At 38.6% G+C, this 15,888-nt stretch overlaps 1 protein-coding gene across 1 annotated transcript in view; it reads left to right on the top strand.

Moving 5' to 3' along the window:
* Window positions 1–15,160, top strand: part of DACT2 (dishevelled binding antagonist of beta catenin 2) — a 33,240-nt gene extending 18,080 nt beyond the window's left edge. Inside the window, exons 3-4 of the mRNA XM_077486584.1 lie at window positions 1,413–1,682; window positions 10,677–15,160. Of these exons, the coding sequence (XP_077342710.1) occupies window positions 1,413–1,682; window positions 10,677–12,313 (1,907 nt within the window). The 3' untranslated portion in view covers window positions 12,314–15,160. The remainder of the gene's footprint in view (window positions 1–1,412; window positions 1,683–10,676) is intronic.
* The last annotated feature ends 728 nt before the right edge of the window (window positions 15,161–15,888 follow it).

The raw sequence follows: 15,888 nt of genomic DNA, 5'->3' as shown, positions 1-15,888 counted from the left end.
CATCATGAAGACCAAGGAACACACCAGGCAGGTCCGTAATACTGTTGTGGAGAAGTTTACAGCCGGATTTGGATACAAAAAGATTTCCCAAGCTTTAAACATCCCAAGGAGCACTGTGCATGCGATCATTTTGAAATGGAAGGAGTATCAGACCACTGCAAATCTACCAAGACCTGGCCGTCCCTCTAAACTTTCAGCTCAGACAAGGAGAAGACTGATCAGAGATGCAGCCAAGAGGCCCATGATCACTCTGGATGAACTGCAGAGAACTGCAGCTGAGGTGGGAGAGTCTGTCCATAGGACAACAATCAGTCGTACACTGCACAAATCTGGCCTTTATTTAAAAGTGGCAAGAAGAAAGCCATTTCTCAAAGATATACTTAAAAAGTCTTGTCTAAAGTTTGCCACAAGCCACCTGGGAGACACACCAAACATGTGGAAGAAGGTGCTCTGGTCAGATGAAACCAAAATCAAACTTTTTGCCCACAATGCAAAACGATATGTTTGGTGTAAAAGCAACACAGCTCATCACCCTCAACACACCATCCCCACTGTCAAACATGGTGGTGGCAGCATCATGGTTTGAGCCTGCTTTTCTTCAGCAGGGACAGGGAAAATGGTTAAAATTGAGGGGAAGATGGATGCAGCCAAATACAGGACCATTCTGGATGAAAACCTGTTGGAGTCTGCAAAAGACCTGAAACTGGGATGGAGATTTATCTTCCAACAAGACAATGATCCCAAACATACAGCAAAATCTACAAAGGAATGGTTCACAAATAAACGTATCCAGGTGTTAGAATGACCAAGTCAAAGTCCAGACCTGAATCCAATCGAGAATCTGTGGAAAGAGCTGAAAACTGCTGTTCACAAACACTCTCTCACCTCACTGAGCTTGAGCTGTTTTGCAAGGAAGAATGGGCAAGAATTTCAGTCTCTCGATGTGAAAAACTGATAGAGACATACCCCAAGCAACTTGCAGCTGTAATCGCAGCAATAGGTGGCTCTACAAAGTATTAACGCAAGGGGGCCGAATAATTTTGCACGCCCCACTTTTCATTTTTTTATTAGTTAAAAAAGTTTCAAAAATCCAATAGATTTCATTCCACTTCACAATTGTGTCCCACTTGTTGGTGATTCTTCACAAAAAATTAAAATGTTATATCTGTATGTTTGAAGCCTAAAATGTGGCAAAAGGTTGAAAAGTTCAAGGGGGCCGAATACTTTCGCAAGGCACTGTATATATATATATATATATATATTGTGTATATATATATATATATATATATATATATATATAGTGTATATATATATATATATATATATATATATATATATATATATACACAGTATATATAATTATTGGTACCAATACAATTACTACGACACTAAATATCTATTATTTTCAACAGGTTTTTATGATCTGAGTGATTTGAGCTCCTGTTCTATATCCAATTCATGCACATCTGTATATAGTGAATGTTTGGCATCAGCCTGCAAGGGTGTAAAGCCTTGTTCTCAAAAATGTGGAAACAATTTCAAAATTTCCCGCCCAAGATCAACAGATGAAAAATCTATGTGCACATCGCCTGATGTTTCTACCAGAGATACCCATGAGAAAAGAACAAATTCTGGTCCCTCAAATATCCAAGGGAAAGGGAGCCAAAGACCTGTGTCAACTGGTAAGAAAATTTGTGAATACTAATGTTATCCTAAAAATAAATCACTGTGCCGTGCTGTGCTCCCCTAATAAATTAGAATCTTTATAATATCCGAAAGTAACCCCCGGGAGTGATGTCGCCGGCCGGTGCTGTGTACAGGCACCGCAGCGAGGGCTTCGATCTCGGGTGAGTATCACATAATGAGCTAGTATGCTATGCATACTAGCTCATTATGCCTTTGTCTTGCAGGTGTTAGTTTTTTTTTTTTTTAAGTTTGTTTACAACCACTTTAAGAGTATTCCACAGTATGAATAATTTCACATGATAAATGCCGTGTATCATCACATATATATGTCCAAGATGACAACTATAAATTCATTCAATTTATGTGCTCAAAGAATTCCATAAAACAACTTAAAACAACCTAAATAAATGATAATTAAGTAAAGTGCAGTCCATATAGTGAATCTGGTGACAAGTCTGTTGATTGTTGCTCTATAGCAGGGATCTGCAAATAGCGGGACCTCCAGCTGTTGCAAAACTACAAGTCCCATCATGCCTCTGCCTCTGGGTGTCATGCTTGTGACTGTCAGAGTCTTGCTATGCCTCATGGGACTTGTAGTTCTGCAACAGCTAGAGGTCCGCTAATTGCATATATCTGCTCTATAGCCATCCACTAATCACACCTGTGATATTATTACTCCATCTGCTGCTTGAAATATGCCAGTATATCACCACACTTGTGCTGCCCCTTTTGGGTGTATTGTCACCTTGCTAAATGTGACCTCAATTAAGTTTGGTCAAATCGTGCTTTTTAGCTTTTCCAGGGCTGAGATAAAAGCAATCTAGATCTCCTCCTCCTTATTGCTGCTGTCTCCAAGTATGTCAGTCTCATCAGAATACATGCATAAAGGGGAAAACGCCAATAGTGCTTATATCATTAGAACAAATGTTTATTAAAAATGCATGAGAAATCCACTTACATATTTCAGGTGCTTCCAGCGCACCACTCTATAACACACTTGTAGCTTTTATTTGGTGTATTCGTGACACCACAAAAGTTGCAATGCAAGTATCTCTACACTGGGTACAGGCCCTATGCTGTCCTACTGCCCCTTCCCCTATGCGTTACACTACGTGGCTTTCTCAGGGTGATTCCTATTGAATAGGTTGGCGTTCACTCCATATATCCATCCTGGCCATCGCTATTTTTTTGGAGTCCAAGATTCATAAAGTCCAGGTTAATCCTAATGTTATCACCCTTTCCGTTGTGGTTCCCTGGAATCTATAATAAAAACTTTTTTACACCATCTTCTCTAATATTACATATATCGGGTTTTCACAGTGTTGTATGACTGCGTGTCAGAGATAGATCAAATAATCACAAAGTTATAAAAAAAAATCCCAAATCTTAAATTTTTACCACTGTATACAACTGTCAAGCTAAACATATATATTTATAATGCCCTATGGGAGTAAAATAATAATATTAATATATTAAAAACCTTAATTATAGCTAAAAAATCAATATTATTCAACAAAAATACTATTAATATTTTTAAAAATGCACCTACCCATTAACTGTATCCTCTAGAGCAGGGGTCTTCAAACTATGGCCCTCCAGTTGTTCAGGAACTACAATTCCCATCATGCCTAGTCATGCCTGTGAATGTCAGAGTTTTAAAATGTCTCATGAGCAGGGCTGCTGATAGAAACCATGGGGCCCCGTACAGCCTACCTGACGGGGCCCCCTTTAGCCCCATCCCTGGCCCCGCCCTATACCAAGAGGCTAGGGTATACAGACAGCACCCCCCCCCACCAATTTAACACAACTAGAGGATGATTAAATGAAATGTAATCAGTATACAGAGGTTAACTTTTTCTGAGAGATATTAAAGGAACACTCTAACCACAATGACCACTTCAGTGATTTGAAGTGATCAAAGGTGGTAGGAGTCAGTATGTGGGATGGCATATGAATATACTAAGGTGGTATAATGATTGGCTTCTAACATGGAGGGCTACACATAGATCAAAATGTGTCCGATTACTGCTAAACTGAATTTTGATGTGTGTGTACCCAGCTTTACCCAATTTCTTGCTTTAGCTGGCTTCTTCCAGCGCTGAATGGTTCCCTACAGAGCTTGTGTATGTTTTACTGACTATGGTGTCCTTTTATTAAGCAGTGAAATCTATTCACTGCTTCATTCTCCGGTATTCACAGAGGAGATCTTTCTCCTCTGTATGCCAGTTTATAAAGTGGAGTAGATCGCTTCACCCTTGGAGGAGTGAAGCGATCTACAAACGCTTCTAACTCTGGAGAACGGCCCCTAATACTACTCTCGTGAGACTTTACAAGATTACAGTACTAGAAATTCACCGATACACAGAGATGTCAATTTATTAAGCAGTGATAAATTATCACAGCTCAATACACTGACACACGGTGTGATTAATGTTAGTAAAATAAAGAGTCCCCCTACATAATATATACATGTATACACACACAGACATTATATATACATGTATATACACACACTATATATATATATATATATATATGTATATATATATATGTATGTATGTATGTATGTATGTATGTATACACATAAATATGACAGGGGGACATGGTTACAGTGTTGGGGGGTCTGAACGAGGCATAAGGAAGTTAATTATCTTCCTCTCTCCTCCTCAGATCCCCCCACATTCCCTCTTCACTCCCCGATTCTCCACCTATGAGATGGTGAATCGGGGAGTGTGAATTCTGACACAGATCGCCAGTGAAGCGCTCAGATCGCAGCTTCATAAACTGGCCGTTATTGTGTCATTCAATGAGTATTCTCAGTGTGTGGAGATAATCGGCGGGAGAACAAGTTCAAATACTTCTCCCCTGATTATCTCAGGTTCATAAACTGTTGTTGGGCTGTGATCAGCGGCTATCCTCTGGATCACTGCTGATCATGGCTTCATAAACGGACACCTAAGCCCAGTTGCTCACACTTCAGCCCCCCTGCGATGTGATGAGGTTTGGTGGAGGAAGAGGGCTCTGCAGCTGGCTGGAGCATGGAAACAGGTAAGTGAAAGAGTCTATTCCCCCCCCCCCACACACACACTGCAAGGTTGGACTTTATTTCATTTCCTGGAGATGGGCTGTATTATATATATGTATACACTTTCTTTGCTGTTAATACTCAACTTTATGAATATGTTAGGAATATACTGGGACTTTTCAGGTGCTATATAAATATATTCAACATACACATATATTAAAAGAATGATTTTGTGAAATGCATCTGTGTGTAGTACCTGAAAAGTCCCATTATTTTCCTAACATATTCATGATTTTAGCTTTCACTTCCACCAGACCTGTCCTGCTGAGGTGCAGGGCAAGTTTACAGCACAGATTTGTACAGAGGCAGAACAATGGTGATCACAGGAGGAGAATGCAATCTGTCACCTGTTATCTTGCCTCGAGGAGAGCTCCGGTGTTCTGTCCTTCCCGAGGAGGGGGGAGGGAGGCTCGGGTGCTGATAGGAATACATGTTCAAATACATGTCCACTCTTCTCTTATCCATAGACCCCTGTTATCTGAGAGTTGGTGACATCCAGGCTCCTGGGGTGATGCTCTCCTCCTCCCTCTATCAGCCCGGTGCATTCAGACGTTTTTCTTTATTATTCTAAATGCTGTTAAGATTGCTCGGGCCCCCCCTGCTGGCCGGGCCTGGTACAACAGGGTCAGCTGTACTGGCTTATTAGCGGCCCTGCTCATGGGACATGTAGTTCTGCAACAACTGGAGGGTGCTAGTTTGCAGATCCCTGCTCTAGAGCACAGGTGTCAAACTGGTGGCCCTCCAGCTGTTGCAGAAGTACAAGTCCCATGAGGCATTGCAAGGCTGACAGTTACAAGAATGACTCCCAAAGGCAGAGGTATAATGGGACTTGTAGTTCTACAACAGCTGGGGGGCCGCCAGTTAGACACCCCTGTGAGAAATTTCCCATATTAGTAATTACTCAGAAAACATCCCAAATCAAACTCTTTCAAACCACATAGCTCTAATTATCCTAATTTATATATCCACCATAACTCATTTATACTACCGTAAGTTCTTTCACAAAATTATTCCCCCTCCACTGATTTTTAGGGCCTCTAGATCCCAAAATTGCAGACCTCTATAATCCTTATTGTGTTTATCCTTAAAGTGCACAGACAAGTAATGTTTATCATAGCCTATACTTATATTATGTATGTCCTCCATTCTTTCCCTAAGGGGTCTTTTTGTTATGCCGATGTATAATAAATTACATGGGCACTTCAGGGCGACAACTTAATTGTGAGGTCACATTTCGCAAGGTGAGAATACACCCAAGGGGGGGGGGGGGGGTGGGCACAAGTGTGGTGGTATATTTCAAGCAACAGATGGAGTAATAATATCACAGGTGTGATTGGTGGATGGCTATAGAGCAACAATCAACAGACTTGTCACCTGATTCACTATATGGAATGCACTTTACTTGATTAACATTTATTTAAGTTGTTTTAAGTTGTTTTATGGAATTCTTCGAGCACATCAATTGCATACAGTTGTCACTTTGGACTTATATAGAGGCATACCGTTTATTTACTAAAGCTGAAAAGTGCAAAATCAGGCTCACTTCTGCATAGAAACCAATGAGCTTCTAACCCCAGCTTGTTCAATTAACCTCCCTGGCGGTATGATTATTTCTGATTTAGGTGCTGAAAGCGGTACAATTATTTTGCATGGAAATTTGGCGTTTTATATTGTAGGCCTGCAATTCTTAGGAATAACTCTCTTAAATCTGTTCAAACAAGAGTCTAATAGACATCCCGGGTATGATAAAGTTTATAATATAATAAATAATGATAATAAATAATAATAAAAATTATTCAATAATGTAATCAAATCCAAAAACACTGAAATTTGCTCATTTGCACAATTGTCACTGTCATTAGATTTAGTGTTTGATGACGAATTTCCCCACAAATTGCTATCGCTCAATTCTGCAAGTGATTATAATTTATTATCGTTGTTTTCTAGTTGGTCTAAAATCACTTTTGACATAAAGGGACACTTTTTGGTTGCTATGGACAACCTCCAATTTCAAGGCAGAAAAAAACTGTATTTATAATATAAAACTACATGCAGGTCACTGGACAGACCACTAGGGACAAAGGGGATGTGTATTTTTTTTATACAGTACTGTAATCTGTAAGATTACAGTACTGTGTGTGTTTTGTGTATTTTAATTTTTTTGAATTTGGCGCTGATCTCTGCTCCCATGCGTCGTAACGTCGCAGGGAACGGAGCTCGGTGGCTCTCGGGCACTGTGTGAATCGAGCGGAGGACAGCTCGCACACACAGCGTGGAGGACATCGCTGAATCCAGGGGACAAAGTAAGTAACCTCTCCCTGTATCCTCCCTGTATCCAGCGATGCGATCCCGAGTCTGGCTCGAGGTTACCCCTCATGGTACTGAAATTTCAGCCTGAGCCAGACTCGGGATTACCGCTAGAGAGGTTAAGCTTTGGTAATAAAACATGGAAGCTCATTGGTTTCTATGCAGAAGTGAGCCTGATTTGGCACTTTCCAGCTTTAGTAAATAAACCCCATTGTGTACATAAAAGTGGGGTATGCCTGTACTATATGTGATGATAAACAGCATTTATCTTGTGGAATGTTTTTAATTCACTTATGAAATGTATGTTTATTTATATTGTGGAATACTCTTAATTCACTTGTGTACCTAAAGTTAGTATAAAGATTCAAATTTATTTGGGGAGCACAGCGCTGCACAGTGATTTATTTAGAATATTATGCACACACTTATGGGAATGTGAAAAGTGCTAGCAGCTGCTTTTTTAGCTTTTGATGAATGTACATAGTTACTAGCAAGAATTTATAACTGATTTACTAATGTCACATTTAAAGACAATGGGACTGATTTACTAAAGACAAATAGTCTGTTCACTTTGCAAGGGAAATTTCCCTTGGCCTAATGAAGGTCTGCTGACTTCAATCATCCAATTATGTGCAAGCAAAATAATTTTTTTTTTAATTTCCCTTGCACATGGGTGGCACAGTGATGTAGGGGCGGCACAGTGGTGTAGTGGTTAGCACTCTGACCTAGCAGTAAAAGGGGTCACTGGTTCAAATCCCAACCACAACACTACCTGCCTGGAGTTTGCATGTTCTCCCTGTACCTGCATGAGTCTCCTCTGGGTACTCCGTTTTCCTCCCACAATCCAAAGACATGCAGGTAGGTTAATTGACTTCTGTCCAGAATTGGCCCTAGTATATGAAAGGGGACCTTAGATTGTGGGCTCCTTGAGGGTAGGGACCAATGTGAGTGTGCAATGTACAGGGATAGGGGACACTCACTCTTGATGGACTGGTGTCCTTATTCAACCCCTCTAACTATGAAACTATGACTTTGCAAGGGAAAATTCCCTTGCAAAGTGAACAGCCTATTTGATTTTAGTAAATCAACCCCATAGTTTCAATGTATTATTATTATTCCTATTATTCCTAAGTTGTGGTATGCTTTTTATTAAAAAAAACACAAAAAATAAATACACTTGCTCTCTTGAGGTATTTTTGAGCCTTATATGATGCTATTTTGGTAAATCTATCAAAAATATTTTCTTCTTATTGACTCCAAGTAAACCTTCAGGGCTGCTCCTTAAGAACAAGTTTAAACCTTCATGATCAATGTACAACATTCACTACTGTTTGAAATAGCAATATAGCAAACCCTTTCACTCTGCAAAATGATTGAAAGTCTTTCTGTAAAAGAATGCCTTGCCACCTTGTCATCCTCTCGGATCCTGAGAAATCTTTTGCTGAAGTCCACAAGGAAACTGACATTTGTGGAAGTGTCGATCTCCTGGGTCCACCTGCTGACATATACAGTACATATGTCATTGCAGGACTCTGCAGGAAGTCATGGAGGTCAGCAGGACAAACCAGTGAAAGCTGTGGGGGACCCAGGAAATGAAGACTCCCAGAAGTTTCACTGTGTGCTTCACCAGAAGATTTCTCAGAATCGGATATGCATTTTGTGGCTTGAGCAATTGGAAAAAAGAGTAAATATAGTTTTCTTTTACAGGTATGCCTAGTTTAAGTTATGGTTTGTGCAGGGAATGGGTCACTTCAAGTTGAATTTAAAGGTATTCTACATAGTTGCATATTTACATAGTTGGTGAGGTTGAAAAACTACCCATCCAGTCCAACCTGTGTGCTTTTAGTACAATAGTAGCCCTGTATGTTGTGGTTGTTAAGGTGCCCTCCTAATAGGTTTTTGAAATTATTGATGCTCCCGCCTGAAACCACTGCTTGGGGAAGAGAATTCCACATCCTTACTGCTAATATTTTGGCTTTAATATTGTCTGAGCTGCCGACACCAAGCAGACATAGAGATAAAGTACACATGACTTGACACTTACACTTGACATTTTTGTTACAGCAATTTACAGCATGTTTACTCCAAGATAGTTACTCATAACTTCAGAAATACTCCCTGCTTTTTTTTTAACAATCTTGCAGGTTGTTGCAGTTATAGGAAATTAGGCCTGCAGAAGTAAAAAAAAGAGAAAGATTAGGCTTAACGTGGAGCTTCATGACTAAGGGGAAGTTCCACTTTATGTACTCCTTCCTCCGCTTCTAACACATTTGGAACAGGATAATTTTTTTGGGGTGAGCAGGTACCTAGTTTAGAGCGGTACCCACTCCCACTTCCACTAGGATTGCCTAGGTGATCCAAGTGGAAGTTTGGCCCCTTCTCCCTTTTTTCCACAGCCTTCTGGAACACATTACAAGTCCCAGAAGGCTGCAGCATTCATTTGCACATACGCAGTGGGAAGAGGGCTGTGTAGCCGCAAGGAGTCACAGCCAGCTGCCCACAGTAAACATGCTGATGCCAGGCAATCAAAGACCAGCGATGAGATGGCCCGGGAGAGGGTGGCGTCAAATTCCTGAACAAGTGTCCTTTTATTAAAAGTAATTTTAATTTTTTCTTTCTAGGGTGAAGATCTCTTTTAAAGCAACTTTGTCAATATTTAAAAAAGAAAAATACCTGTTCTGTACTGACTGCAGCACCGATCATCTGTGTCTTGAAGAGCTAAGGTTGCTAAAGAATCTATAGTGTCTGGCACACTTCCAGATGTGTCGAATGCCGGGTCTCCATCTAAGGGCTGTCGTTCTCCCTCCAGTCCCATGTCACTACTTTCTCCTGAAGTGACATAAGGTCCACTAAAGGAAACCACGGTTTATGGAGGGAGACCGGGCATCTGGCACAACCAGAAGTGTTGGTTGTTGAAGATTCTTCAGCAAGCCTATCTTTTCTAGAAAGCAAAAATATCAAATTTAATTTTTTTTTCTTTGCAGGCAGGGTTTGTGTTTTTTTTGTTTAAATAGTGACATTGTTGCTTTTAATAACTTCCTGTCCAGTGGCGTACCCATTCATTGCTGGGCTTTCGGTGATTATACTGGGATGATGCCTGCAGCATATTTTTTTAGAGCTGGGGGTCAGCTCTCTTGTAATAGCAATTGAAGTGGCTAACCAGCTGCTCATTTGCTATTACAAGCAGATGCCCCCCGCCGCCTTCCACGGCTCTCTCAGGCTCTCCATCAAACTGCAGCAATGTAATTATGCAAATAAGATCATACTTGAGGTTCAAATGGATTGTAATGAAATGAAAACAAGCAAAATAGCACAGCCAGAAAGCTAACCACACTGGGATGGATGTGCGCTTATGCCCAGTGTGGTCATTTTGAGGTAGGAAAGCAAGGGGACTGGCAGGATCACCAGGTATTTCACACAGAGAAATAAATACAAAGTAAAATCTTTAACACAAGTACATGGCACAATAGACACATATCAGGAATATGAAATGATGGGATAACAACGCTTGAAAGCGAGAGACACACAGTTCTATTTTTATTATTTAGTGATTCATAGCATTTTTATGTTTTGACGACCTTCTGTATTTATATTGCAGGAGACCTTGAAAGATTCATACAAATGTACCATGTATTTCAAATCAATAGTGACCATAAAAGCAAGTCAACATTTGACATCAAAGATGATATAAACTTTCAATGCATGGATCCAAAATATCAGACTGACCTTGTTTCCAAAAACAGAAATGAAGTCTACACATATCCAAGTCCCCTCCATGCTGTTGCTTTACAGAGTCCTTTATTTCCACTGTCCACGGGGTCACAAAAGTATTCTACAGAAAACAACAACTCTAAAAATATGTTTGAGCTGTCACCAGGACCTGGTTTGTCTGCAGAAATGGAACCGAAAGTAATAACGTGCCAAGAAACTGAGAAACTTGAATTTTTTCAAGAAACCACCAAAAGGCCTCTACCAGCGCTATCACACAAGGAACTTATATCACAGCGTTGCCTTACCAGCATAAATAATAGCATCTTCCAAAGACAAAAGCAGGTTTCTTCAATAGAAGAGGACATTAAAGACCAGGAACACACCAGGGAACTAGAATTGAAGTCAAATGAAGATGCCAAACAAAATCCTATTATTAGTGAGAAACTGAAAATCACCCTCCCAGTTCCACCAGGAAATCCATCCCTCTCTGCTAGTCATTTAAGTACAATATATGAGGACAAGTTAATAAGCTTAAATCATTTTGCAAAGAAAGCATTGCAAGCTTCTGATCAAACTATATCACATAAGTCACCCAAAGTGCCCAGTTGTAAAAAAGGAGTATGTGCAACTAAGAATTTTGAACAATGTGAGTTTGTTCAAGCTAAGTTCATTCCTGCAGAATCCCGCCAAGTTAAAATAACAGTTTCTACTTCTAAAAATATATTAATAAATGGAAAAAGAAGAAACAGTGAAAAAACATCAAGCCCTGTACATATAGTAGAACAGCCAAAACTAAAAGCAGGCATAAGGTTAAAAGATGAATGTACTGAGCATTGTAAATCAAAGGCAGGCAGAAAACGATCCATAAAAAGACCCACTTTTCTTGTTGCTGCGGCGCATAGGTCCTATTCAAAAGACAGTTTATATCCTGATCAGTGTAGAAATCCATCATTTATATCCATATCTCAGGCTGATGTTTCCTCAAAGATTTTATATTCCTCCAGAATAATGAAGGATCAGAACCACATGGTACACAGTTGGCAGTCAACAGTAGATAATTCTGATAAAAAACATAATTGTCATTTTTACAGAAGTCCTCAAACTGTCTGGGTCAAAAACAGGAAACCAATGAAAAAGACTGGGGCTTACAGGTACATGAACTTAACTGATCAAAGTGAGTCTGAATATTCAGGAGAGTGTGCCTCTCTTTTCCACTCCACTGTTATAGACACAAGCAATGAGGTATCCAGTGAGTACACCACCAATCGTTTTGGAGACTTAGGATCCAGTGATAGTGACTCAACGATTACTACTAGTGATAGTAGCCTTTCTTTGAAATGTGAGAGCTTGAATGTGATTGAACTGAAGTGGGCTGGTAATACCTCTAAAACACCAGCAGCTCCCAAATTGAACAGGCATTCACAGCCAGAACCTATGGTTTGTCGCATCAAAGCTTCACAAGCATTAAAGAAAAAAATCAGGAGGTTTCATCCAGCATCTTTAAAAATTATTACTATGATGTGAAAATGTTTGCCAAACCTGTCTTCAAGTACCCAAAACAAAGCTCGCTTTCTACCTGAGTTTACAAACTTCAGATTTGTATCCCTGTATTTTTTTACCTTCTGGTTGCATTATTTTTTACTATTCGTTCCAATAAAATATATGATTAAATATTGCACCAACACCTTTTTAAATTTTTTTTATTTATTCATGTACCACAATTAAACATACAAAGGAAAATAATCTTACATATAAAATATTAAATAATTCTCCTAAATTGTTAAAAATGTTATTCAGTGGTAGATGCCAAAACTGTAAACCACTGTCTTATATATTTATTCTTGAGTTATAGGATCTGTATGCTTACTTTTACCATTATGAGGGGGTTCCCATTCTCTATTCTCAAAAATAACTTGTAACATGAAGAGTTGGATGAGAACACCGATATAACAAACCAGAGGCTAACTGAACCCACCTAGAAATAAAATATTGTTTTTGGGAGAATTGATCTATTAACAACACATAATGCATATGAAAAATACAACCCTTTACTGGAACCATAAAAATAGTAAAAACCCTAATATAAGACAACCAAACATTTTGTAATGGACTTCATTTTTTAATGTTTCCTTTGCATTTTTAGGAGAAACTCTAGATTGAATTTGCCATATTTCAGGATAGAAAGTAGAAGTAATTCCACCTTGTTGTAAAAGTCCAAACAAATTAATAAGGAACTTCACCCTTATCACAAAAAATATAACAAAGGCACCTTTAGAAACCTATATTAATGGTAATCTACAAACAAATACTTAGAGATAAATGAAAGATGTATTATCCTTTGCATTCCTTATTTTCTTTACCTTCCCATTCTTTTTATGGTAGCCATTTTCACCAAGGGCAAATAAATCTCTTTACTTCCTATAACTTTAGGTCTGCCTCCTGGGAAATGCCAGGTGCTTTCTGGGATGCAGGTTTGAGCCAAGGATTACATCACCAATGTTTCAGGAAGCCAGAAAATCAGTGACTGTTATGCCACGTACACACGATCGGACTATCCGGACAATTCGACCGTGTGTGGGCTCCGGCTGACTTTTTCTTCCCAAAAGTCTGGCGGATTGTCCACCGGAAAAGTCCGTTAGTGTAGGGTCTTTACAGCGGCACAGTGGTGTAGTGGTTAGCACCCTCACCTAGCAGTAAAAAGGGTCACTGGTTAGAATCCCAACCACGACACTACCTGCCTGGAGTTTGCCTGTGTGGGCTTCCTCCAGGTACTCTGGTTTCCTCCCACACTCCAAAGACATGCAGGTAGGTTAATTGGCTTCTGTCAAAAGTTGGCCCTAGTATATGAATGGGGACCTTGGATTGTGGGCTCCTTGAGGGTAGGGACTGATGTGAGTGTGCAATGTACAGGGATAGGGACAATTGTAGACACTCAGGTTGAACTGGATAGACCAGTGTCTTTATTCAACCTTACTAACTATGTAACTATGTGTGTGGGAAAGCCCAGCGGATTATCTGCTGGACTAAGTCCGCTGGAAAGTCTGATCATGTGTACACAGCATTAGTAATAACAAAAACTGTGTAACTAATGAGTGCAAGATTGTTTCCCATCAGCATGAAGAGCTGCATTCTGATGTGGTTTTTTTTGTAAAAAGAGGGAAAGGTTCACTTTAAGACCTCACTTATTTCACATAATACATGAGCATTTCTGTGTTTCCTGTGCTTCCTAAAAAAAATAAAAACAGTACAAGCATCAACACACATCAACGTGTGTTGTCATGTGTTGCAGTGCACTTTGTATTGAATGTCAAGGTGAATTGTGATGCCTTGATGTCCATTACAATGTGTTGATGTGCCGCAGGACATGGGTGTATGTACAAAACACATGCCTTTTGGCACATTCCATTCATTTCAATATAAATTAGTTTAGAGAATACAGTGAAAAATAACATTTAAATAAACACCCAGCCACAAGCAAGGGAAATTAAAAAAGTGTTTTTGCTTGCATATGATTAGATGATGGAAGTCAGCAGAGCTTCACCTAAATCACTAAGCTAAGAGAAAAATGATTACAGTAAATATTCAATGTGTTAAGTAAACAGCCTATTCACCTTTAGTAAATGTCCCCAGTGTGTCAAATCCCAACTAGTCTGGAATGCCTCATACATCCATTCAGCATAACTCATGCTGTAAAGGAAAGGGATACCAAGAATACTACTGTACAGCATGTACCCCTAGTAGACTTGTACATTGAAGGGACACTAAAGTTGGAAATGTTCCATATATTCCACCACCACTTCACGCTCCATATGACTGAACAATATCTTGTACAGTGTTCAGAAATCTGGGGTCTAAAGAATAGTACTTCAGGTTCCCCTTCACAAAGAGACTTTCCTTAAAGATGAGCCAAGACAGATTGATGTATTTCAGGAGGAACCTCTCCAAATTTAACACACAAAACCACTCCTTTATAACTTTACAGTGTCTAGAGTTATGACTGTACACACTTTGTGTGTGGGGAATGCAATATATATCACAGTATACATAGTCCAATTCCCTTATTATGTTTTCTGTTGTTACCTCATATGGTAGAGTATTCCACAGCTTAACTACAGTGATCATTACTGTTACTACTTTTGAAAAATGTTTTTTTTACATGTGATATTAGTACTGTGAAAATATATATGCCAATCTCAGAAACATTTTTAGATTAACGTCACTTGTTTTTTATACATTAATTTTTATCTTAATATATTGCTTAAAGTGTTTACATATATTATATATTGATAATCTTTATGTGTAAACTACCTGTATTGTACTTTTTTATGGCATATGACAAAAGTTTTTTATATACCACTTCTTTGTACCCAATAAAAATAGTTTGTAAACAAAAAAAAGTGTTTAAATATAGCTATTAATTAGTTAATTTAAATGTTAATGCATTTACTATATGTCTCTGTTGTTTTAATATTATTAGCCAATTTAAGTCTATTACATTTGAATACCATGAGAACAGTTCCCTTTGTCAAATCAAAGATGGTTATTACATTTACTTTTTGTCCAGTTTTGATTTTTTATCTATTTTGTGTGTTAATTATTGTGTGTGTGTGTACTTAAAATTCCGCATTAAGGCAATTAATTTAATAGACTATATAAGTCTTACATTTTATTTTATTTTATTTTGCATTATTTTTACTGTGTCTTTATTTTTAGTTTTACATTTAAATTGAGCTATTCAATAAAAAATATAAACTATTATGCTCATTGTGTTTGTTATCAATATAAACTATTATGCTCATTGTATTTATTAGCAGGGTGAACTAATTTAGTTTTCTTTTTCAAATAATTTCCTGATATTTGTACTTAGAACTTACCTTGCAAAGATCTCCAAGGCTGTCTCTTGAATGTTTTTTTTTTTTAATCAGTCATTGGCTGATGACATGGCATCTACTCCCTCTTTCAGAAATGTGTAATAAATGTGGTCAACTTTATAAAGTGAAAAAAAAAAATATGCATGCTTATAAGCTGATGCATTAGCTGACCCTGAATGGTGAAAGCTTTAAAATACAAAACCAAAACATCTCTGGGAAAAAAAACCC

Source organism: Lithobates pipiens, unplaced genomic scaffold, assembly GCF_037356315.1.
Source record: "Lithobates pipiens isolate NorthernLeopardFrog02 unplaced genomic scaffold, aLitPip1_a1.2 Scaffold_18, whole genome shotgun sequence".
NCBI lineage: Eukaryota > Metazoa > Chordata > Amphibia > Anura > Ranidae > Lithobates > Lithobates pipiens.
This window is presented reverse-complemented; position numbering and strand designations above follow the sequence as displayed.